Here is a 25,011-nt window from a genome sequence, read left to right on the forward strand (position 1 = left end):
CAGCTGGCCGCTGCAGGGAGGACGCAGGGGCAGCGGCCATGCGCCATGCGTGCCGGCCAGGCCGGGGCCCAGCGTGGGCTCAACACCCACTGGTGAAATCGCTGGCTGTCGCTCCCAGCTGACGGGGGCTGGGGAGGGATGCGGCTTCAAAACCCAGTCTCCGGTAAACCCAAACCTTCAGCATCAGTTTTACCACGACAGCCATCTGCCTCCAGAACAACTAGTGGTTTATCCTGGCCGAGGCGCTGCGAGCTCCTGCAGCGGCAGCGGGAGGAAGCCGAGCCAGGCTCTAACCAGCTGCTGCGACCTGTCCTAGCCCCAAGACTTTATAAGGTTTCAAATGCACCACGACCAGTTGTTTAAAATGCATTTTCTTTAGTGCTGCTCTCAGCCATTTAAATCCAGAAGGCTGGAAGTACCAGGCATTTGCATTCTAACTGTCTGTGCAGAGCAAAGGACTTGGAGACATTCAGGGCTAGAGACTCTACCTACACCTCTTGTGTATTGGGCAGGTGCATTCTCCCCTGAGCACCGATACTACAAGACCGTGACAAGTGTTAACAAAAAGTGTAAGTTTCTGTGGGCACCGGTGGCTCACGCCTGGGATCCTAGGTACTCAGGAGGCTGAGATCTGAGGATCAGGGTTCGAAACCAACTTTGGCAGAAAAGTCCCTGTGATTCTTCAATAAACTACTAAAAAAAAAAGCTGGAAGTGGCACTGTGGCGCTGTGGAGGAGCTCTAGCCTTGAGCACAAAAGCCCAAGGGCAGTGCCCAGGCAAGGACCTAGAATTCAAGCACACACACACACACACACACACACACACACACACACACACGCACACTGAGTGAGTGTGTGCGTGTGTTTGTGATTTGATAAAAATAATTTCGGATACCGTATTACATTTTTCTATTTCTTTGTTTTTGAGACGGTTCACGCGGTGCAGCACAGGACGACTCAGATCGCAGGCCTCCTGCCCTGCCCTCCCGAGCACCATTTGGAACCCGTATCCAGGAAGCTATACCCGAAGAGAAGCCCTGAGAAGGACGGTCAGATTGGTGTGTTAGTGAGAATGTGAACACAGCGGTCAGGTCAGAAGACAGACTGAGCACACAAGCAACGCAGCGCTTCAGCAACGGCACCTCAGGAGAAGCCTCCGAGGCCTCATGGCCTCTACCGATGGCATTTTGGGAAGCAGGGGAGCGAGGACGGGGCTGCGAGGTGAGCAGAGCTGGTGCTCGAGACTCTTTCCTGACACGGGCTTGCTTTGCGCCGCTCGTGCGTGCTCGGCAGGCCGCGTCCTCCAGGCCGCGCAGCCTGGACGACCATGCAGCCCTCACTCAGCACAAGGTAACAGCCAAAGGACCATTATCAAACCAGCAAGGATTAAATAAGAAAATGGCAGCCAGTGTAGGTTGTGGCCACATAGATGTCAGGACTGTGAACAAGCTCCAGCTGTAGGAAAAGTGATTTGGTGATAGAAACCAAAACCCCTACAATTAGTGTCGATCAACAGAGGCGTTACAATGGCAACATAAATTACATATACATAATTGTTATTAAAATCTATAATTATTCAGTCCCTTTGATACTTTCCACTCCTATAAATATATCAAAAGGAAATCATCAGAGATGTAAATAAAAGCTGATGCGCGAAATGCTCTTTTCTTTGTATGTATATCCTTTATCTATACCTGTATATCAACATCTGTAATTCTAAATATTTTTCTTAGTGTGGCTACATCTATATAGAACAAGTCAGTAGGAGAGGGAATGAAAGTCTATGAGCAATAGGGAGATGAACAGATAAGGGACCAAGCAAAGCCCTAAACACATGCTGAAGAAAGGCCTAAATATATGGCGCTGGCACAAGGGCAGACCAGAAGAAAACCGCAAGAACTTATGGGTTCAGGCAGGAAATTCCTGACTAAAATCCTAGGGGCTCAGCATGTAGGACAGAAGGGATTGCATCAAGCTAAAGTGCTTCTTAACAGCAAAGGATAGAGTCACTAAGCTAAAAGGACAGCTTGACAGAATCATATTTGCTAGGTCTAATCAGACCAGGGTTTAATGGTCAGAATGTGTGAGGAGCTTAAAACCTAACCCCGAAATAATCAACAGCTTAATAAATAACAAAGGAATTAAACAGACACTTCTCAGAAGAAGAGGTACAGATGGTCAATAAATTTATAAAAATAGAAACATTGAAGACATTCTCAACAACCTTGGCCATAAAGTCAAGATAAATATTGAGATTCCATTTCACGCTAGTCAGAATAGACTATCAAGAATAGAAAAAAACATATATTTGTGAAAATAAAACTAAGAACGGTGGGTTTGGGGGAAAATGAGGGAGAATTATAAAAGGAGGGACATCGAACAAGATGCGTTGTACTCTTAAAGTGACACGTTGAATTGAAACCTCCTCATACAATTACTTAAAGACAAAAAAGGAATATAAACAACGACAAATGTTAGTGGGAATGTGAGGGGAAAAAGAACCCTAATACACTTGGTGTGAATTAGTGCACCTACTATGGGACATAGTCCTCGTGAGCACTTATCTGAAAGATCGCAAGTCAGTATACAACAAAGGCCCTTGCACTACATACTACGGTCAGGTTTTGGAAATAGCCCAGCCCTATAATAGATGGATGGATCTAGTATTTATATACAATGGGGTTTTATTCATCTATCTGGAAAAATGATATTCTTTATTTTGCAGAAAATGGGCAGACCTGGAGAAAATTATACTGAGCGAAGTTAGTCAGGCTCAGAGAAACAAAAGGTGCATGTCTTCTCTCATCTGTGAAAGTTGTGAAAACGCACACTGAGCCATATGCACATGTACCCAATCAAATGGTTCAAGAATCCTATGCACGGCATGAGTTTTCATGCTGTAACCGCTTCGGACAATTAACATTTTAACAGAAAGAATATTGGGAAACCGAAGCATGTCTTTTCAAGACGGGGGCTGTAGACTGAAGGGGGGCCAAATGGAGAGAGGGCTGGTGAGTGGACACAGGGTAGCGCTCAATGCATACACGTAAGAACAGACCTAGGAAACGAGGAGATGGGCAAAGACAGGACGGACGGAAGGGAGAATAATGGACGTGCAAGACGCTTTTTATACACCAATGCACACGGAACCCCTTGTACGACTGTTGGAAGAAAATAAGAAAAAGGAGAGGGAGGAAAGCATCCCTGACGCAGGAGTACAGAGGGAAAAAAACAAAAGTGATTCTGATTCATCTTTTGTAAAATAACACTATTATTCCTCCTTGGGAGACAAATAAGATAAAGGGAGTTTGTTTACTTTCCCATGGTGTAAAATGTACTCATTCAGCTGGGAATAAAGCTCAGTAAGATTTAAGGTACACGTAGTTTTTCAAAGCTTGTCATTCACATTTATTGCGCCTCGTCCTAAGGAGTGAAGTGTGCTCATGTTTTGCAATGTGCATCAGAGAACGGTTGGCGTGACTCTGACTGAGTGGCCCTAGTAGCCAGCTGGACGCCTACAAGTCTTAGCAGTCTCCACACTATTGCCTTTCCCTCTTTCTGACTTCTCTCCTGTAGAATCCACTTTATACTCCAACACGCTCTCCCCCAAGATGGTGCCTGGATCTGCCATTCCCCATCATGTACGCCCGTGTATTAACCTATTCCACAAATATTCCTATGATAGCCCAAATTCTAGGACCATAAAAACTGTAAGGGGACCTTGTCCTAGAATCTGAAAAACAGTTAGGAAAATAGACAATAGTCATATAATTAACCACTAGGTTGACACATAGAATAATACACAAATCTCATGCCTCATGTTTCCTGTCTGGTACACAAATTGTAAATGCTCCCCTTTTGCTGTCCGGGAGGCCTTCCTGTCTGTTAAGCAGCAGTAACATACTGTCTTCACTAAGACGTATTCGTGGACCGCGGCTGCCATGCCATTTTACACAAGCCCAGCGGAAACTGGGACATCCACTTGTAGCCTCTAAATCTATAATCCTATAAATTCTATACTTTTGTGCTTCTGCAACTCATTATAATTATAACCCATCACTTTGCACACATTGGAAATTTAAAATTGTTAATTATCTTCCTAAGACTTGGCTTTTACAACTGACTTCGGTAATATTGTCATATCTGAAGGAGATCAGAGTCTCAAGGTTTCTGGGTTAACACTTGAACAGTCTCCCACTAATGTGGCTGGGCATCTGACTGGGCAGCTTTGCCTTGGCTTCAGCTACCCTGGCTCTAGGAATGTCTTGGAAGGCAAAGCATTTTCTACTGTAGTCAAGGAAGTTTTTAAGATGGAGAGAATGGGTTCGATTGGGGTACCTCACCTGCACGTGTGGAAATGTTACAGAGAACCCCTTATTCTACAATTACTATAGGATGATAATCTTAACAAAGAAAGTATTCTGTTTGAAAGGCTCTGAGTTTTGTGCCACATGAAAAGGTAATCAGGTTGGAGAATTAGCCAAGTTTTCCTTGATAAAGGATTCAGATGTTACCCATTGATTGCTAAGTCTATGTTTATATCCTGTTCTATTGCTCAAAGATGGAAATATTTCAGCTTTTTCCTTTTTTCACGGAACACCAATTCTGAAACAAGCTCTTAGTGGAAGCACATAAAAGTTACCCAAATTTACGAAAATTGGGCTTTCTCATTTAATGAAAGACATATGTTCATTAAAAAAAGATTGTAAAGGTAATGCCTTGTAACTAACAGTCACTGACCCAGAAACCTGCACTCAGGTACTGAGGCCAAACAGAAACAGCTATGGTTCTCGTCAGACCTCCTGAGACCGGGCAGCCAGGAAGGAGGGAGGGTGGGAAGGGAGGCCCCACCAGCCGGCCCTGCCTCGCCCGGCCCTGGGACGCCAGCTGTTAGCAGAGGTCACAGGTTAGAACGTTCGTTCGCGTGGGCTTAGTGTGGCTTGGGGATCTTATCAGGCACAGCTTCAGCCTCTGCCACTTTTGATCAGATACCGAGGTGGAGGATGCCTGTGAACCGCAGGGTGCTGAGCAGTATCTCCAGGTTCTACACACCAGATGCCGGTGATACACCCCAGTCATGGCTAAAACTGTTATTTGACATCATCAAGTGTCCTTGAGGGATCTAGATTGTTCCAGAAGAGAATCATTGACCTAAATGAGCAGGGAGGGAGGACAGTAAATTACCGATTCGTCTCTTTGAAGTCATTGTGATGTTAAAATGGGAAATTTTGGCAGACTAACAACTAGGTACCTCAAATTAAAAATAGGTCAATACTAGTGTTTTATGCTGAAGAAAGTATGTGAGATCGCATGTAAAGCAGGCCTTAGAATCCTAATTTATAACTCATTTTCACTACTCATTTCATTACTTTCCGATTTTCAAATTTGCTTGCCAGAGTCTTCTTGTAATCAAGAAAAATCCATTTCTAGTTGTGGATTAAGATTCGATACATGAGTTTGTGCCGCACAAAACGAAAACCATTCCGAAAAAGACAAACTTATGCCCCGTTCCCCTGACTGGACACAGCTACCTTCCGACTTTGCATCTATTTTTAGTCTTTTCTTACTGAGTTGTAAGAACGCCTCAAATTTCAGCAACATGTGTTCAAAATGATTTTCGTTGTTCAAATTTACATTGTTTTCTGCAACTCTGTTTATTGCTTAGAGTCGAGTGAAGTCACTGGCTTATATGCACAGCATCCTTATCTCATCTGTCTGTGCTTGACCTACACATCCAGGGAGCAGACGCTCCACCTCTCCATCTCTCTGTTCCTGTTCTGACTGCAGATGTTTGGTGCTGTGCAAAGATATGGTGAATACTCCTGATGGCCAACTTTCTAAAATGAGAAGGATTTTTATTTTCCAAAAGAAAAACTTTTGTTTCCAAGTAGGAACTCGAAGTCTAACCTTGGTATTTTGATGAGCATCTTGCTTTTCAATGTTCAGATTATAGATTATTTATACAAAGGAGTATTGGAAAGTTTAAATTTCATATCTGGTTTGCATAACAGTAACCTATATATTATATATGTTTAAGTAATGGAAGATCAAGAGCCAAGAATTAGGCCAGAAGAGGCTTTCTGAGAATCCTCAGACACTATCCATCATTTATGTGCAACACAGCCATAGTAGGCAACATGCTGAGAGGTTAAAAAAAACACCCTGGAATTTAAGAAGAGTGATTGGCCCGGGAAGATGTTGGAGATTGTGAACCATGGGACTTAAGCATTTGAAACAAAGACTCCATTGAGAGGGAGAAGCAGGGAGGGAATGTGAGCATTCAGACGCATCGTGTGGTCCTTCACAGTGTATAGCTCAGGGAGGAAAAGAACACAGTAAGGAGTTAACTTCCACATAACTAATACCCAGGGTTAATAATAATGTATAGAGTCTCAGATGCATAAATCTCACTTTTACCTTAACATTGTCTTCATGGTCATAATTTTCTTTAAGTTTCTTATTAAAAAATCAAGAATTTATTCTCTTAAAACCTTTTTCTTTTATATTACCTATTTTTTCCTCCTTGACATTCGGCTTCCAGTTTTTATCTTATTGTTTCTTCTTACCATCCCACATTTCTTTATGTATTTTAAGACCTTTAAAAATTCTAACAAGGTTATCATAGGAAAATGAGCAAATGACACAGGAGTAAAAATGAAAATTGCCTACACTGTGAACATTTTGGTAGATATCTTCCTGGAATTTTGATGTGCCAATATATCCATCCTACTGGAGTTTTTTCCAGCAGTACTGCAGTTTGAAGTCAAGGCCTTGTGCAGGCTAGGCAGGCGCTCTACCACTTGAGCCACGCCTCACCTCCTATGTATAAATTCGAAAAGCATCATGGGAAAATGTTGTTGAGGGTGAGCATGTGTTTCTCCTTCACTTAATCTGGACTCATCCATTTGCTCAGCGTCACTCATTTCATCAGTTATCGATGATGGATATTTATGCTGTTTTTAAACATGGCTAACTGTGAACAGGTCATAGTAATCTTTAACAAACATTAGACAGAAATGGATGGTGAGCGCAGGACCGCAGCTTGGTGCCCACACACCCTCACGGGGCCCCAGGGGAGGCCGCAGGGGTCCCCAGGACGGGCCTGTGGCCTGACCTGCTCACTCCGCACAAAGCACAAATACGGTGGTGTCTGGCTGGCTGGTTGAATAGACAATTCTCAGTGGCTGGAGGAATTGAAACTATTTTTTTCCATTTGTTTGTTACCTTCTTCCAATCAGTAGGAACTTGGGGTTTTGCTGTTGTTTTCTGGTTTGAAAGTGAATTAAATAGGAATGACTTCATTGGAGGCCCCTTTACCCTGTCTCGTGAAGGCGATACACTGGTTCACTCATTGTCTTGTCCCTTGTACTTGCTCACGGGTTTGTCACACAAAAGCTTTAAATTTGTAATTAGTTTAAGTTTTCATAGTTTCCCTACTATTTTCCAGTTCATTAATTGTTGTTGTTGTGGGTTGTGGGGCCTGAACTCTGGGCCTGGGCGCTGTCCCTCAGCTCTTCAGCTGTAGACTAGCGCTCTACCACTTGAGCCTCAGTCCCACTTCCGGCTTTTTCTGCTTATGTGGTGCTGAGGAATCGAACCCAGGGCCTCAGGCATGCAAGGCAAGCGCTCTACCACTGAGCCACCTTCCCAGCCTCAAATTTATTTTCTTTACCAATAACATCCCTTCACCTTGCTTTCTTAGCCAGTAGATTGGCCAAAGGCAGGAGGGTTCGGAACTCTCGTTGCAGCAGTGATGCTGTGTGGTGCTGTAAGCACACCAGGATAACTTATCAACGTGTGATTCAAGTGTTCTGTCATAGTGAATGCTGATGTGTTTTCAGAACAGGTGTAAAGAAATGTTTTGATTTTAGGGGACGGCGCTAAGCCAATTCCATTGGGAAATAGCATGAAGTACTCAAACCAGGAGAGAGGTGTAACACTGTAACACTGAGAGCACCAGCTGTGATGTGGGAAGCCCCCGTTCCCAGTCACGAGAGCAACGCCTCCTCAGCTTGGACACAGTGGGGAAAACAAATACACGGCTAATGACCCTTCAGAGCCCTTCCCAGCACCACACACCACGTGACACACTGCGTGACACACTGCGTGCTTTTGGAGCAGCAGACCCACGCTGACTTCCCACAAGGAGACAAGATCAGCGAGTTTGGAGTTGGCAGCTCACTTCTCAAAGTCCCCACTCCCACCTGAACTAGCCTTTCCTCCAGCTGGTTGTGATTAAAGTCAGCGGGTCCAAATCTAGGCAGGAACAATGCTTCTTTAATGTTGCTTTGCCAAAAGAGAACCAAAGGTATTCTGGCTTTCCAGTGATGGAGAGAGAACCATTTGTGCACATGCAGGGAATGGCAGTGAGCTTTCATCCTTCCTTGAACCTTAACGACACCTTCCTTATTTTAGCCCACCAGGTGGAGGTTCCCCCTCAGATCCTGGGGAATATATTTTCTGAGCCACTCTAAGGAAGTCATGGAAGCGTCTACCTTATTAAAAGTATCCCAGTGGAGCCAAAGGTCCCCAGGCATCTTTGGCAGACGCCTCCCAATTGGAGAGGAAGTGCACACAACGACTCCACTCTGCTCTCATCAACAGGAGAATGGAACACACGGACAGGAAGAGATTCCCAGGTTTCAGGACTGGCTTTTCCATGGCTACTATTCCTTGAGAGGTAATAATTTATGAAGGAAATAATTTATGAGTTTAATAGCGAGCAAAAAATGGCATAATGAGTCAGCACAGAATTAACACAGTCAACCTACTTTTGATAACATTTCATTCGACCAATGGGCCACCAGAATCTCTTCCAGGGGCCAAGTACTTTTCCCACTAATAGGGGCTGACCATCGCCCCTGGCCTGCTGAAGGGGTTGAGAACTCACGAATCACTAATATGCGTACCTGAGTTTCCATTCTTCCTTTTCTTCCTAAGTAGCAAGGCCTACCAGTATATGTAGACTGACTCCTTTCAACTGACGGGCCCAAATAAAGACAGTGCTACCGTACAGTTCTGCTTAACCCACACCCATCTGTTTCTTCTTCCCAGATAATCCTTCCCTTTGTGCCATACAGACAACCTCATATTTTCACTCGTGTTTCTGTATCAACATCTTTTTGAAAGTTTTTGGTATAGGTATCGAATTCCTTATATATTAAGTTTTCTCAACCTTGAATCTGCCTCATTAAACTATTAATCCCGAGCTCTTTAATAAAGAAATAAAGTGAAAAGAAATGCCACCCAGAGACGCGGTTAAAGAGAAATTTAAATGGCTTCTCTCTAGAACAAAACAGGGATTCAGTTTCACCTGAAGGCATTCCATCTGAAAGTGGTGTCTGCATTACATCTGCACCATCAAACACAAACCTGCCTTTTCTCTCACAGAACGTGTTTGTTCCTAGTCCTCAAACTAACTCAAGAGTTTTCAGATTTTGGTCTTCCTAATGAGCTACTAACTTCCATGTTGTAAAGACACCTGTCTAGTAGGAGATGGACTGAGCCCTAAGCAATTCAGAATATCACTGTGCCAACAAACATTTTCAAAAGGGAAAATAAGTAATAGGCCTGGAAAGGAAAAACCTGTGGTTTTGTTTTTTTTAAAAAGGACTATTTGCTTTTTAAGGAGAAAAAATAAGAATATGATTATTCAAGGAAAAAAATGTGAACTTTGTTCCACTGTATGTTCTTAACATAAATCTAACTTTTGCTTCTACTGTAGTTGTCGGGTGCAGGGTTAGCTCCCAAATACTAACGCTGAAGTAGGTCAGCGAATCTCTGTGTGTGTGTGTACGTGTGTGTGAGCTACACTTCAGTATGTAGGCAGATGAATCTGTCCTGATTGGACTGATTTCACTTCATAATTTGGTTAATATCATAAGTAATCAAGTGTCATGCATGGGCGCATAAACGATTAGCTCGAGAGAGTTTGAGGTGAGTCGCGTTTTACAGCCGCTCATGGATACGGCAGGCAACAAGTCAGGTATGTTTCCTTGGGGGCAGCTCGGAATATCACACCAGCAGGGGAGGAAAAAACAATCTCATATTCTCCTTTTGAAGCATCCAGATCTATACTCTGGAGATAGCACAGCTTGTATTCCAGTGTTTTCCGTTTAGGCTGAAATTCTAAGCTACAGGAAAATAGCAAACAGATGTGCTGTTTGTGATTTAAGGAAACTTTTTTATGCCAGAGTCTATGGTCAGCATAATGATCCTATTCTAGAAGTATTAGGATTGTGCCCCCCCCGCCCCCCCACTATCATTTCATGCATAACATAAGCAATTAAAAATAAGGCATTGGGGCAATAAATATCAGTATTTCCAAAGAATCAATTTTTCAGTAAAAAAAAAAAAAAGCAAACAGCATTGGTGTGTTTGGCACCCATCCACAAATGCTGAGCATGCCATCAACCCCTGGGGATTGCCCACAGCCAGAGCCAAGAGCTCACGACGGGGTGGGGAGGACCTGGAGCTGGGGGCTTTCTGTGCTGCCTGGAAGTAGCTGTAATGGGAACAGCTTAGATGCCACTGTGATCGCAAAATCAACATGCAGAGTTCACGGACAAGCCAGAGAATCCACTTAGGTTACGTGTATTCATGATTTGAAAATTGGTAAACTGTACTGAACGTTTCATTACCTAGAAGAATTTGATGAAGCAAGAGGCAACAGATGGATGACTCTTACCAGGGACTGAAGTACTTTCTGGAATTTTGTAGATGCTCTTAAGTTCTCAGTGAAATCACTGATAAGGAGATAAGTCACAAATGCTTCTTAAGTAGTCTAAGGGTTCTGCAAACTATGAGCAGCTGCTTCCCCGATGTCCAGCACACATCTGAGTCCTGTTTGTGCCACCGTGATTTTAAGCCCAGGGTTCTATTGGTTAGTATTTAGTTTTTGTGTTTTTTGTTGTTTTGTTTTTACAAGAGATACAACACATGGAATCCTAGACAAAGACTCAATATAAATGCACTCAAATGACCAGGATTAGACATTATTTAAGAACTGAGATCAACTCTATCTTTCCAGTTTGTAAGTGTAAAATTTTTTTTATATTTTTCTGCATTTTCTTTTCTAAGAAGGGTAGGATTCACTAGAAATATCCATTTTATAAGTTGCCTGCTGTTTGTAAAAATCCTGTAATAGGAGCAATCTCAGTTCGCTTCTTTACTCCTTCACAAACACCTACCTTAATACTTTTCTGGTAATGGTTTAACTTTATTAAACATTACTTGGCTCATAGGCAGTTACATCAAGACCTAACTTTATAAAGTGACACATTTCTCAGTCCTAACCATCAGTGTCAGTTGATTCCGTAATAGCACAGGCCATCGCGTGGAACTGCAGCCAGTTCCCACATTCGTTTTACATTCTGTATGTATGGCTTGCGAATAGCCGTGCTGATGAATTCCAGCTGGGTTAAATATGCGGGCCAGCTCTCACAGAGCAGATTCTTCTCAACTCTTATTCTATTCACTGAGGCCCATTTTAAGTAGGCCACCTGGTAGGGAAGGAACATTGAAGAAAAAGAAACACAAGGAAACAAGTCACCCTGCCAAACTTCAGACCATCTTTCTCAGCGATGGTATTCTTCTATTTCTAAAATAAGTGAAAAGTAGCTGTATCCACTTGAAGACGTTGAATTCACATTTACACAAACTAGCAATCTGTTGAACTACTGAACGGCTCTTAGGATATTAAAATAGCTCCCGCCATGCCTGTGCGGGGCTGCCCGTTCTCAGAACGCTACCCTACATGTTCGGCTCCCCTCCCCTCCCTCCCCCCGGCTGTTCCCGTCCAGCTGGAATGCATCAAAAGCGCAGAAGCCAAGTCAAATGTCCACCCCACCCTCTCCATCCATTTTCAGGCACCTTCAAAGTCAGAGCCCGGATCTAGGACAGCTTCACCAACACAGCCAGCAGATTGCTATTTAAGACGCTAGTTGGCTTTAAAAAAATTATTTAAATAACTGCATATTAACGTGAGAGCATTGGTTTATGGTTAAAAGCGTCAGCTGCACCGAGTTTCATCATTTTGATGGTCCTCTTTCTGTGAAAGAATCTGTACCCTAAACCTTCCAGGTCTTTGCTCTCAGTGTCAGCTTCTTTCTTTGGATCAACCTCTCTGAGCTGTGCAATAACCTGCCCTGACAAACACGACGTATTTGCTTTCTAAGAGATCAAAAATAAACAGCCTCGATAGTCATGCAAACACACATTTCCCCAGCATCTGCACACACGTATAATCCATGCACTGTGGGGACAGCGGCGGCTCCAGCATGCACAGCCGCTATAATCCACGCGCTGCAGCGTGCACACGCATAGGATCCATGCACTGTGGAGACGGCAGCCACTGCAGCATGCACAGAAACAGAGCCGGGAGCGCACACGCAGGGCAGGGGCGGGGAAGGAGAGCTTCAACAGCACAAAGACTTACTTTGTTGTTCCCCTGTGCATGTAGCCGCAAGAAAAAAAAATATGTTAGACATACATTTATTTTTAAATTATGAGGCGTTTTTGTTGCTTGCTAGAGCAAAATCAAAACAAATCACTTGAACTCTTTGTTGATCTCGTAAGGACACCCAGCACGCCCAGGCCCTCGGACCGGTCCAAGAATCCACTTAGGTGACCCAAAACCACACATTTCCAGCAGCAGAAAATTATGACAAAGATCCCCCCCACACACACTTTCTTTCTACCCAGAATATTTTGGGGTATGGGAACCTTGCCAGAAAGAACTGGTTTGAATTGGTAGTGAGTGAACTGCTAGCATGAAAGGCAGGGCATAGAGTATGTTGGCGGGCTCCTCCCGACAAGCCAGCCCCCCGCCACACGCCCAGCAGTGGGGAGTCCCACCAGCCAGCGGACAAACCGGCACTGCACCCCTGATTTCAAAGAAGGTGAAACTCAAAAGAGGAGGGGGAAGGAGGGGAGGAGGAGGAGGAGGAGGCAGAGGAGGAGGAGGAGGAGGGGGAGGAGGAGGATGGGGGGACAGGAGGACAGGAGGACAGGAGGAGGATGGGAGGACGGGAGGACGGGAGGACAGGAGGACAGGAGGACAGGACAGGAGGACGGGAGGACAGGAGGACCGGAGGACGGGAGGACGGGAGGACAGGAGGACAGGACAGGAGGACGGGAGGACGGGAGGACGGGAGGACGGGAGGACGGGAGGACAGGAGGACAGGAGGACGGGAGGACAGGAGGACGGGAGGACAGGAGGACGGGAGGACAGGAGGACGGGAGGACAGGAGGACAGGAGGACGGGAGGACAGGAGGACAGGAGGACAGGAGGACGGGAGGACAGGAGGACAGGAGGACGGGACGACGGGGGGAGGATGGGAAGAGGACGGGAGGACAAGAGGACGGGAGGACGGGAGGACAGGACAGGAGGAGGACAGAAGGACAGGAGGACAGGAGGACAGGAGGACGGGGGACGCTCTGGGAACTCCCACAGGCCGGGCTCAGGGCTATGATGACTCCAGCCGCTGAGCTCACAACATAAAAGCCGGGTTGGCTGCTCGGCGGGGGTTGCGTGGTAGGAGCCCGGGGAGCGCGGCCGGGCCAGGCCGGGGGCTGTGGCTGTGTGGCCGGGAGGGGCGCGTGGCCCGGGGTGGCGGGGAGGGGCGCGTGGCCCGGGGTGGCGGGGAGGGGCGCGTGGCCCGGGGTGGCGGGGAGGGGCGCGTGGCCCGGGGTGGCGGGGAGGGGCGCGTGGCCGGGGGGTGGCGGGGAGGGGCGCAGGGCCCGGGGGTGGCGGGGAGGGGCGCAGGGCCCAGGGTGGCGGGGAGGGGCGCAGGGCCCAGGGTGGCGGGGAGGGGCGCAGGGCCCAGGGTGGCGGGGAGGGGCGCGTGGCGGGGGGGGGCGGGGAGGGGCGCGTGGCCCGGGGTGATGAAGAGGGGCGCAGGGCGGGGGGGGCGGGGAGGGGCGCGTGGCCCGGGGTGGCGGGGAGGGGCGCGTGGCCCGGGGTGGCGGGGAGGGGCGCGTGGCCCGGGGTGGCGGGGAGGGGCGCGTGGCCCGGGGTGGCGGGGAGGGGCGCGTGGCCGGGGGGTGGCGGGGAGGGGCGCGTGGCCGGGGGGTGGCGGGGAGGGGCGCGTGGCCGGGGGGTGGCGGGGAGGGGCGCAGGGCCCAGGGTGGCGGGGAGGGGCGCAGGGCCCAGGGTGGCGGGGAGGGGCGCAGGGCCCAGGGTGGCGGGGAGGGGCGCAGGGCCCAGGGTGGCGGGGAGGGGCGCGTGGCGGGGGGGGGCGGGGAGGGGCGCGTGGCCGGGGGGTGGCGGGGAGGGGCGCGTGGCCCGGGGTGATGAAGAGGGGCGCAGGGCGGGGGGGGGGCGGGGAGGGGCGCAGGGCCCAGGGTGGCGGGGAGGGGCGCGTGGCCGGGGGGGGGGCGGGGAGGGGCGCAGGGCGGGGGGGGGGGCGGGGAGGGGCGCAGGGCCCAGGGTGGCGGGGAGGGGCGCGTGGCCCGGGGTGGCGGGGAGGGGCGCAGGGCGGGGGTGGCGGGGAGGGGCGCGTGGCGGGGGGGGGGGGGGCGGGGAGGGGCGCAGGGCGGGGGGGGGGGCGGGGAGGGGCACAGGGCCCAGGGTGGCGGGGAGGGGCGCGTGGCCGGGGGGTGGCGGGGAGGGGCGCGTGGCCCGGGGTGATGAAGAGGGGCGCAGGGCGGGGGGGGGGGCGGGGAGGGGCGCAGGGCCCAGGGTGGCGGGGAGGGGCGCGTGGCCCGGGGTGGCGGGGAGGGGCGCAGGGCGGGGGTGGCGGGGAGGGGCTCAGGGCGGGGGTGGCGGGGAGGGGCGCGTGGCGGGGGGGGGGCGGGGAGGGGCGCAGGGCGGGGGGGGGTGGGGAGGGGCACAGGGCCCAGGGTGGCGGGGAGGGGGCGCGTGGCCCGGGGTGATGAGGAGGGGCGCGTGGCCCGGGGGGGTCTCGGGCCGGGGAAGGGGAGGTCACACCGCACGCGTCTGGGATCTCGGTGACTAGGCCGCCCCAGCAAGGGTGGGGGTGGAGAAGCTTCTGGGTCGTGGCCGCCGTGGGGCCGCCACATGGCCGGAAACACTTCCTACCCTGCACCCGCCGGTTCGAGCCACTCTGGGCAGAGGCGGGCGGCGCCGGGGCCACCGCGGGAGGCCGGGGTTCCCGAGTGGAGGCAGGCGGTGCCACCGGGGTCGGTGGCAAGAGGCCCGGCCACGCGGGGGGCCTGGGCTCCCAGAAGCTAACGAGGACCGAGGACCTTCCCGAGCCGCCACCGGGCCCACGGGGCTTTGAACGCTGAGACCGAGCCTCGGCCGCGGGCTGGGCGCTGGGCAGTGCAGCCTCTGCGCGTCCACGGCGGCAGCTCCGGGTGCCCTGCCCGGCCCTGCCCTGCGCCCCCGCTGCCCTGCGCCCCCGGGTGCCCTGCCTGCCCTGCCCTGCGCCCCCGCTGCCCTGCGCCCCCGGGTGCCCTGCCTGCCCTGCGCCCCCGCTGCCCTGCGCCCCCGGGTGCCGTGCCTGCCCTGCCCTGCCCCCGCTGCCCTGCGCCCTCGGGTGCCCTGCCCGGCCCTGCCCTGCGCCCCCGCTGCCCTGCGCCCCCCCGGGTGCCCTGCCTGCCCTGCCTGCCCTGCGCCCCCGCTGCCCTGCTTGCCCTGCCCTGCGCCCCCAGGTGCCCTGCCTGCCCTGCGCCCCCACTGCCCTGCCTGCCCTGCGCCCCCGCTGCCCTGCGCCCCCGCTGCCCAGCGCCCCCGGGTGCCCTGCCTGCCCTGCCTGCCCTGCGCCCCCAGGTGCCCTGCTTGCCCTGCCCTGCGCCCCCAGGTGCCCTGCTTGCCCTGCCCTGCGCCCCCACTGCCCTGCCTGCCCTGCGCCCCCACTGCCCTGCTTGCCCTGCAACCCCAGGTGCCCTGCCTGCCCTGCGCCCCCGGGTGCCCTGCCTGCCCTGCCCTGCGCCCCCGGAGTGACGGACGCCCCCTTTCTCCACCATCTTTGGCACGGGAAAATTTGTTGTGAATGTCTTGCCGAGTGAGAGGAATCTCTGAGTACCAAAAAGTCCTCGTGGGGAGACCGTGCCACACCCCACGCCGCTGTCAACGCAGCCGGCGCGGACGCTGGAGCCCCGGGCCTCACTGCGCGTCGCTGCTCCGAATCCCGAAGGGAGCACCCGGCCAGGGGAGGGCGGGAGGGAAGGACCACATCTAGGCAGCGACTGGACACGGAGGAAAAACCCGGATGTGTACCAGGCCGTTTCCAGGCAGGCACAGGTCCCGGGCTGTTTTCAGGTGGCCAGCTGGACAGCTTCTAGGGACACACTCCTGAGTCCTCACTGCCCTCAGCGCCCCGCGCCCCACCCGCCCTGCCTCAGTGGACCTGTCTCCCCAAACAGCACCACGCCCCTCTCCAAACAACGGGGCTTGCCCAGCCGACAGATCCAGAAAGTTCCTCCCACACAAACCCACTGACTTAAAGATTCCTTCTTAACAACAGTGTCTTCTAACTACTGATACAAAGTGTGTGTGTGTGTGTGTGTGTGTGTGTGTGTGTGTGTGTGTGTGTGAATACTTCAGACTGATGAGGGAACTTTTAATTCTACTAAAACATCTTCACTTTGAAACTAAAGTCCGATGTACTTTTTTGTAAATTTAATTTTATTGTCAAGGTGATGTTAGTTTCATATGTAAGTACATTTCTTGTTGACCATTGTTACCCTTGGCCTCATTTTTTCCCATTTTTCCTCCTTCTCAACTCCCCCACTAAGCTGTAAAGTTCATTTCTAACAATGCTGTTGCATTGGTTCACCCTTTGTCCTTTGTCTCACCATTTTGTTGTTCCCTTTCCCTTTTCCAAATCAGATAAATGTTTATATAAGACACAAGGCACCAAAATCAAATACAATGACAACAGTGGATAAAAAGAAAGAAAAAAATAATTTCACACAGTACATTATAAACAAAAACAACAAAGAAAAATCTCTTGTTTCCATAACTTGGAGTTCATTTCGATTAGCATCATCTTATATGGTCATAGAGCTCCCTACGACCCAGCAATCCCACTCCTGAGCATTTACCCAAGACCACAAACAAGGCCACACCAAAGCTACCAGCACAACCATGTTCATTACAGCATTATTTACCACAGCTAAGACATGGAACCAACCCAGATGGCACTCAGTGAATGAATGAATCAAGAAAGTGTAGTATATATACACACACACACACACACACACACAATGGAATTCCATGCCTCCATCAGAAAGAATGACACCACCCCATTCATAAGGAAATGAAAAGACTTGAAAAAAATCATATTAAGTGAAGCCAGACCTAAAGAAACATGGGCTCCATGGTTTCCCTCATTTGTAATATTGGTATATGTCTAGCAGAGGATATATGTTCTAGCAGAGGATCATTATAGCTCAATACAATGCACTTATTTAACAGTTTAAAATCTCATAGTCACTGTAACTTTAACTTAATGTCCAAAGGAAATAGAAATAAAAGAAACATTTTTTTGCTAAATCTGAATTCAATTGAAATACATATTTTTAAAATATGACTATTATTAGTTTGTATGTTTGTGTGGTGTTAAGGACCAAACTCGGTCTTATACCTGCCAGGCAAGTGCTCTTCCACTGAGCTAATTTCCTAACTCCTGAAATATATTTTCAAAATACTGTGGCTGCTTATAAATACCAGGTGGCTGATAGAATGCTAACTCTGAAGCGGGGAGAGGTCATGTGTAAGTTCAGGGAGAAAGCTACTAGCACAATAGGAAACGGACTCCAGGGCTTCCCAATTCCACTTTAGGCCCCCACACCACACTGCTCGCAGTACAATTGTTTTGCTGTGGATCCAGAAAAATGAGAGTGAAAATAATTAGAAAATGCACATTGGCAACTGCAAGGCAACTAGAAAATGCACATGGAAAGAGAGTTGGGCTGTTGCCTTGCTGCTGCTGCAGTTCTTGGCACATTGCAAGTGTTTATTTACATTTCTCTTTTCCACTAGATGCAGGATTTCTACAAAGTACTAACTGTAGCATTTCTCTATGAATCTCTAGAGTCCACTAGAATAGAGGTGGGCTAAGGGATGGAAATAAGACAGAAAAGGAAGAGAAAGAGATTTATATATTTATTTAGAAGACTTCAAGAGAAATGACTTAAGAAATGAACAATAAAAAGCAGGGTAGCAGAATATTCTGATATGTTTGGTAGAGAACATTCCACCACATGGAAGTGATAGGAAAAAATGTGTTATTTCAATTGTGCACATCCAATTGTGCCAGAAAAAGTGTTCCACCCAAAACATCATTTATTTGAATTTGGCTGATGGCTATTATGTAAATGATTTCAAACTTATATCATTTTAAACAATAATCCAGCTTGAAAATTCTTTCTAGTGAAAACAGAGGCATCTGTGGAGAGAGCAGAACTGGGTGATTTTTCTCTGAACTCGTATCCTCTTAGGCCACATAAATGTTTGATTATTAGGGAAGCGAGTGCAGGCTTACTTGATGGTGTATTGATACAAAAGCAAAATGACATATTGTTCCTATGTCCTGAATTTTTTAAAGAACTGGAATCAAGGATCAGGTCTGTCTGATCTCATCAGCTATTTCGAAATTAGGACTACTCCTAAGCCGCCCTTCCTCCGAAGGTAAGTGAGCCTGAAGATGGGCTGTCCACTCGGCCAGCTTCAGTGTCGGCTGCCGTTAGACATGTCCAGCAGCCATCCACACAGGCTCCAGGACCACACTGTGCACAAGAAACACGCTTTTTCTATGATGAAAACTGAGAAAAGCAACAGTCATGGCACGCAGCCAAGTTTAATTTCCTGTTTGCCTTTGGTATGTGTTTTTAAAAAAAGCTCTTTGTCTTGATCTCCCAGGCAATTATACCAACTATGTGTTTGTAAACACTTGAGACTTTTGTGAAGAGTCAAAACCAATAGTAGGGAATTTCTAGATTTGCTTAAAATGAAAAAAAAAAGTATCTCTTGGATTGCCTCTTGGTGTAGAATTATGTATATATGAAAATCTAGATTTGTGAAAATAGTTTACTATATGGTGAATTAAGTTTTCTATGACAATTTTTCCCTCACCAACCATAGTCTCCCTGAGCCTAGCTTATAAGATATTCACATTAGAAAAGAAGAGCGCTTCTAATGCCTTTTTCAATGCTTTCCATGCCTGAGCTCATTGAATTCTATCAACCATCCTATAAGGTTATCTTCATTTTAGAAAAGATAATTTGGGGAGGTAAAGAAGCCAGTTGGTTTTTCGAGATCACACAACTTTCAAGTGAACATCTGGAATTTGTATAGAGGGTGAGCTTGAACCCATATGCTTTGCTGCTCTTCAGAAAATTGCAGCCATCCCGAGCTTTTAAGGAGGTAAATCTTATTTTGTCACTAATTGGTTTTGTAACCCTTCATGTTTTCTCCTCTCACTCAGAATCAACTCCAAACATCTTCACCTTTCCTTCGAGACCTCCACTGCCCGGCCTCACCCGCACTCTCTGGAGAAGCATGTATGTGTGTACATTTGTGTGCACACAACAGAAGAAACAGCACAACACTGACCAAAACGCTGCACAGATCCATCTGCACCGCGAGTCTCCAGGAAAGCGTTGCAGGCCCGGAGTGGGGCTCACCGGGCAGTCAGGAAGGTGCTCAGTGGAAGGGCATAAAGGGTCTATTGGTGAGCTCAAACAACAGCATTATTTTGGTACAAATAGAACATTTTGGTACGAATCCTTAATCCATTACCCCTGGGAACTCCATTAAGATCCAGTGAGACCCCCAAAGTCATAAGTCTGAAGTCTACAGACGTATTTCTGCTGTCCCAAGGGCCACCTAAATCTCAGACTTTAATCTCGAAAACACTGGTTCTTAGTTTGAGTCTAGGAAGGACCCACCACACATCAGCAGTCTTCTAAGTTGGCTGAGAGCCAAACAAGCACCACACGGGTCACGTCACGCTGGAGTGAACCCCTGGTCCCGAGGCCCAGTGCTTCTGTGGTGGGGAGAGCCCTGGGCGGTGTAGAGCTGAGCAGTGACAGAGGGGCGCTGGTGCGCACAGACGGGCAGTGACAGAGGGGCGCTGGTGCGCACAGACGGGCAGTGACAGAGGGGCGCTGGTGCGCACAGACAGGGGGGGGCTGTTCCACTAGCCTGTGCAACATTACAGTTCCCAAGAACACAAAGAGAAGTTCTGTTTACTCATGCGAGCGAGGGAAGTGTCTCCCAGACACTTGAAGTATATTAATAAAGATAAGTGGGAAGAACGATATGCAGTTTCTGTTCTTTCATACTCAGAGTGACATTAGCCAGAGACCGAGTGGAGATACAACCACGGATACAAGTAATGCAGACACCATGAGAGAGTCTGTATAAAACCAAGCACTCTTCAAAGTAAAATGCTGTTGTTTTGAATGATGCGATATGGCTTGTACTAACACCCTAGTAACTGGAGAGTAATATAAAGGAAAAAATACAATTTTTAAACAAAACAACAAAAACCACCTTCCTTGATCTGAGAGTCCACAGGCTGTAATTGGCAGCAGCCTAAGGCATTTTATTTAACGAATACACCTACTAACTTTCTGATATAGCACTCTAGTGGAGAAAAAGCAATGTAGAAAGAAAGGACAAAGTATCAGCTAAAAGTTAAAACTAGTCTCTCTAGCACACACGTAGCATGTACGGTTAATGCGTTTTCTTCCATTTTAAATAAGAGGTAGGTCAGACTCACCAGAGATTTGTCGGGGTAGACCCCAGCCCTCAGCAGAGACGCCTTCCAGCTGTCCACATCCTCCTGGGAGTCACACGCTAGCTCAAGGAAACGATAGTCTTTGTATACATTCCTGGGGGGGGGGAAAAAGGTTCAGTTCTGAGCCACATGTAAAATGATTTGCTATCACTGTAGACAACAACCATTGTCCATATAGGACCATGTAGAAAAACAGTTCTCTAGCAACCATAAGAAGAAAGCAAAAAGCAACTCATTGTGTTTTTTTTTTTTTTGGGTCCGGTTGTGGGGCCTGAACTCTGGGCCTGGGCGCTGTCCCTCAGCTCTTCAGCTCAAGGCTAGCGCTCTACCACTTGAGCCACAGCGCCACTTCCGGCTTTTTTCTTTTTGCTTATGTGGTACTGAGGAATTGAACCCAGGGCCTTATGCATGCAAGGCAAGTGCTCTACCACTGAGCCACCTTCCCAGCCCCACATTGTGTTTTAAGAATTAGCAAACTTGTGTGTGTGTATAATATACACACAAATATAAAAAACCCTCACGTCATAGGACTCATATTGCCAAGCAATTAAAAAGCTAAAGAAATGGATCCCATGTAATACATGGCGTGCCAGTATTCCTGGGAGATGTGCTGTGGGCGACTGTACAGTAACAAGCTCAGTGTTTTGAAGCTATTTTGTAAGCTTGAATGATTCTATTGCTCAAGAAATGTTTACAAGCATGGCGATAATCATGAATCTGAAAGTCTATGGTAGATTCACAGAAGAAATGATCACGAAAGTGGGAGAAAAAGCTTGGAGGGCGGGCGCTCAGGATGTGTGTCTGCAGCCGGGACAGCACTCTAGTGTTTATACGCTCTGCTGGTGATGAACGAACACACAAAACGTAACACGGGCCCGTGATGAAGAATTACCAATGGGAACAACCAATCAAGTTCCACAGCTCAAAATAACCTCAGTCTTCTCCTACGCAGTTCTCCCTTCCTCTCCTTTCTGCACTGTCTAGCTGCCTTTAACGCTATCTAACGTTTTCATTTGTTATATTACATCATGGGCATTTACTTATTCCGTTAAATCTTACGCATGTCAAATCATAAGGGCCTAACACACATCACTATACATGTAGGATGGTTTGTTTATACCTTCCTTCTGATACAAGATAATGACATCATTTCTTTTTTGTTTTTTTTTTTCCAGCATGCTTAAATAGACAATGTCTATTAGTTTGGTCATATTTATTGCTATTTTTTTTTATTATTTTTAACATGCTTTTTATTGGAAAAATACTGTACAAAGGGGTTACAGTTACATGAGTACATGAGCAAGGTCATGAGTCCATTTCCTATCAAGCATTGTTACCTCCTCCTCCTTGTTTTTTCCCCTACCATCCCTTCCCTCCTTGCTATTATCTCTAAGGAAAGGTTGCTACAAATAGTGTTACAGTGATCAGAATTAAGGATTGCCCACAATCCCATTACCTTTCAGGAGAACCAGCACAACACTAATTTAGATACCAGCAACAGCATGTATTACCCATCTCTTCTCTTTATACTCTTTCCTGGAAGCCTGGGTTTCCATCTCTCCACAGACGGAATCAAGGACTTTGCATCCCTGTGCAGACCTGTCCCAGGGTGTCTTGTATAGTAATTTTTTTAAAAAAAAAAATTTATTTGTCAGTCATGGGGCTTGAACTCTGGGCCTGGGCGCTGTCCCTCAGCTCTTCAGCTCAAGGATAGTGCTCTACCTCTTGAGCCACAGAGCCACTTCCAGTTTTCTGGTTGTTAATTGTAGATAAGAGTCTCACTGACGAAACCATGGAAGAAAACCCCAGAAGACCTAAACTGGAAACAACAGGAAGCCCAAGAAAAGCAAACAAAAGTATGCATATGCAAAAAAAAAAAAAAAAAAAAAAAAGCACTTTGTGAGTACTACCTTGGATTCTTCCCACTTATTTACTCACATCCTTATCATTTCTTCAGCACCCTCTGGGCACTGGAATATGTTTTTGTTTTTGTTTTTAATGAGCAGATGTTATTCTTTTGGTGGGCCTGGGGTTTGCACTGAGAACCTGGATTCTTCCCACTTATTTACTCACATCCTTATCATTTCTTCAGCACCCTCTGGGCACTGGAATATGTTTTTGTTTTTGTTTTTAATGAGCAGATGTTATTCTTTTGGTGGGCCTGGGGTTTGCACTGAGAACCTGGGCAGTGCTTCCAATGCAACAGCAAGATGCTGTCATGTAATACATGTAATCCTCCTGTGTCCGGCTTACCTCCAGTTTTATTTTCCTGCAAATGATACCATTTCATTCTTCTTTATAGCTGATAATACTCTACTCTCTTTATGTATCGCACAAGAAACTATTTTATGAAAAGAAGTTTTGGTAGAAGGAATCAAACACTGGAAGCGAGTTTTGTTGGAAGCAAAACTTCAGGAGGAACTGACAAGAAAAGATGCCACCTGGGCAAATGCAAATCACACAGTTACGACATAGAGCCACTGAAAAAACCACCTCCAGGGTGACTGGGGGGGTTGGCACGGGAATGAACACGCAAAGGCGTAAGGACGGAGATCCAGAGCTTTCCAGAGCCTGGGGAAGAGAAGCCGGCACCTTCCGACAGTCATTCACGCAGCCACCTGAGAACACCCCACCGCAGGTGAGGGGAGAGCCTCCGAGAAAAGCGAGCCGAGGAAGGGTTAAAAGGAAACCAGAGACCAAAACACGCACCAATATAGCTCTTTATAACTGGGTGTTACAGCAGACAAGATTAAAGACATAAAAGGTCATAGGTAGGATACTCCACAAAGCTCCTTTAATAGACTCCTTTAAGTAGAAGTTAAAGATCTTTTTCATTATGAACAAAAGGCTTACAAAAATCAGTCTGTCATAAGCCAGGTACTTGCCTATAATCCCTACTACTCAAGAGGCCTGGAAGACTGAGATGTGAAGCCAGCCCAGGCAGAAAGATCCTTGAGACTCCACCTCCAAGTAACCAGCAAAAATCCAGGCTGGAGGTATGGCTCAAGTGGTAGGGCAACAGCCATGAGTAAAAGATAGTTGAGTGAGAGCAACAGGTTCTGAGTTCAAGCCCTGCTAGTAGCACGAACACAACGAGCTCAGCTGATCAATACACACTATCATCCTTTACAGACTTTTGAAAGAAGGAAACGTCTAAGTCACATTTTTATAATCACAAACCAGACGTGAAGGAGTAAGGGAGGGAAGAAGGGTGAGGAGGAAAAGGGGGAGAGGAAAAGGAAGAGAAAAATATCTAAACGAAACAAGTAAAGGTAAAAAGAGAAAAACCTGAAGAACACATTCCCAGAGAGTCCTTGTATCACACCAAGTAACAAAAGAATCACACAGCAGCAGGCGCCAAAGTCGAATCGTGGAGCAAAGCGAAGGGCTCAGGGAAATATATGACCTGCAATATGCTCACAGTTTAGGAAAAAAGAAAAAGCTGATGTTCACCTAGGAAAATCATAAAATGATTTGAAAATCAAAATGGATTGGTGATGTAGATTAAAATTGTAAGAATGAAGTAGGAAACATAAAAAATAGCATAAAGGATAAGCATGTACACCACTGTTTCCCTTTACCTTCCCAGAAGGTAGATCATCCTAAGTGGGAACAGGAGGGCCACACAAGTCCCAAGTGAGAGAAGGTAGGCATGAAGCCACAGACAAAGAAGAGGCTGAGAAAAGAGGATCAGACATTCATGCCAACTCGATGGTAAAGTCTAAGAGCATGGAAGAAATTAATAATGTATAAGTCACTTGAAGTCTTTCGGAAAGAATCGGAACAGTCCGGTGCTTAACAGAATTGCTGGGATAAGATGGTATGTTTAAAGTTGAACATGAGCTGCAGGGGAGTTCCAGCAACACAGAGAGCAAAATGGGAAAATGCTCTGTTCACATTAGGGAGAGCCTTCAAAATGTACACGGCTCTTTTAATTTAGAAAGTTGTAAACAACAGCATGGCGTAAGAGATTAATAAATGGGAAGAGATATTTAAGATGAGTTGGTTTTATTTTATTGGGCTCACTTTCTGACAAAGTGACCAGTACTGATAGGTATCTATGAACAGTAAACAACAAATCTTAGGCTCAGAAATCTTGGGCATAAACCTTTACATTCCTTTAGTTTCACAACCTAAAAGGAATTCTCCACGAATGCTTTAATATTTTTGGTCACTAAGGAAGTTGACCATTTCTATATTTATAGAAGTGAAGATTTTGCTTTGATTTCACAGCACAATCAAATACTTACCGTATATTATTTCAATGGATTTTCACTTTCATTTGCAGTCACATGATATAT

The 25,011-nt window shown here is 47.6% G+C and overlaps 1 protein-coding gene across 6 annotated transcripts in view; it reads right to left on the reverse strand.

The window, feature by feature from the left end:
* Nucleotides 1-25,011, reverse strand: part of LOC138818219 (dynamin-3) — a 414,072-nt gene that overhangs the window by 76,033 nt on the left and 313,028 nt on the right. For all 6 annotated transcript variants that reach the window (XR_011369011.1, XM_070009224.1, XM_070009221.1 and 3 more), the window contains one exon: nt 20,693-20,804. Coding sequence is in view for 5 of the 6 variants with exons in the window: in XM_070009224.1 (XP_069865325.1) it covers nt 20,693-20,804 (112 nt within the window). In the remaining variant the exon portion in view is untranslated. The remainder of the gene's footprint in view (nt 1-20,692; nt 20,805-25,011) is intronic.

Source organism: Dipodomys merriami, unplaced genomic scaffold (genome assembly GCF_024711535.1).
Source record: "Dipodomys merriami isolate MVZ:Mamm:240054 unplaced genomic scaffold, mDipMer1.0.p SCAF_72, whole genome shotgun sequence".
Taxonomy (NCBI): domain Eukaryota; kingdom Metazoa; phylum Chordata; class Mammalia; order Rodentia; family Heteromyidae; genus Dipodomys; species Dipodomys merriami.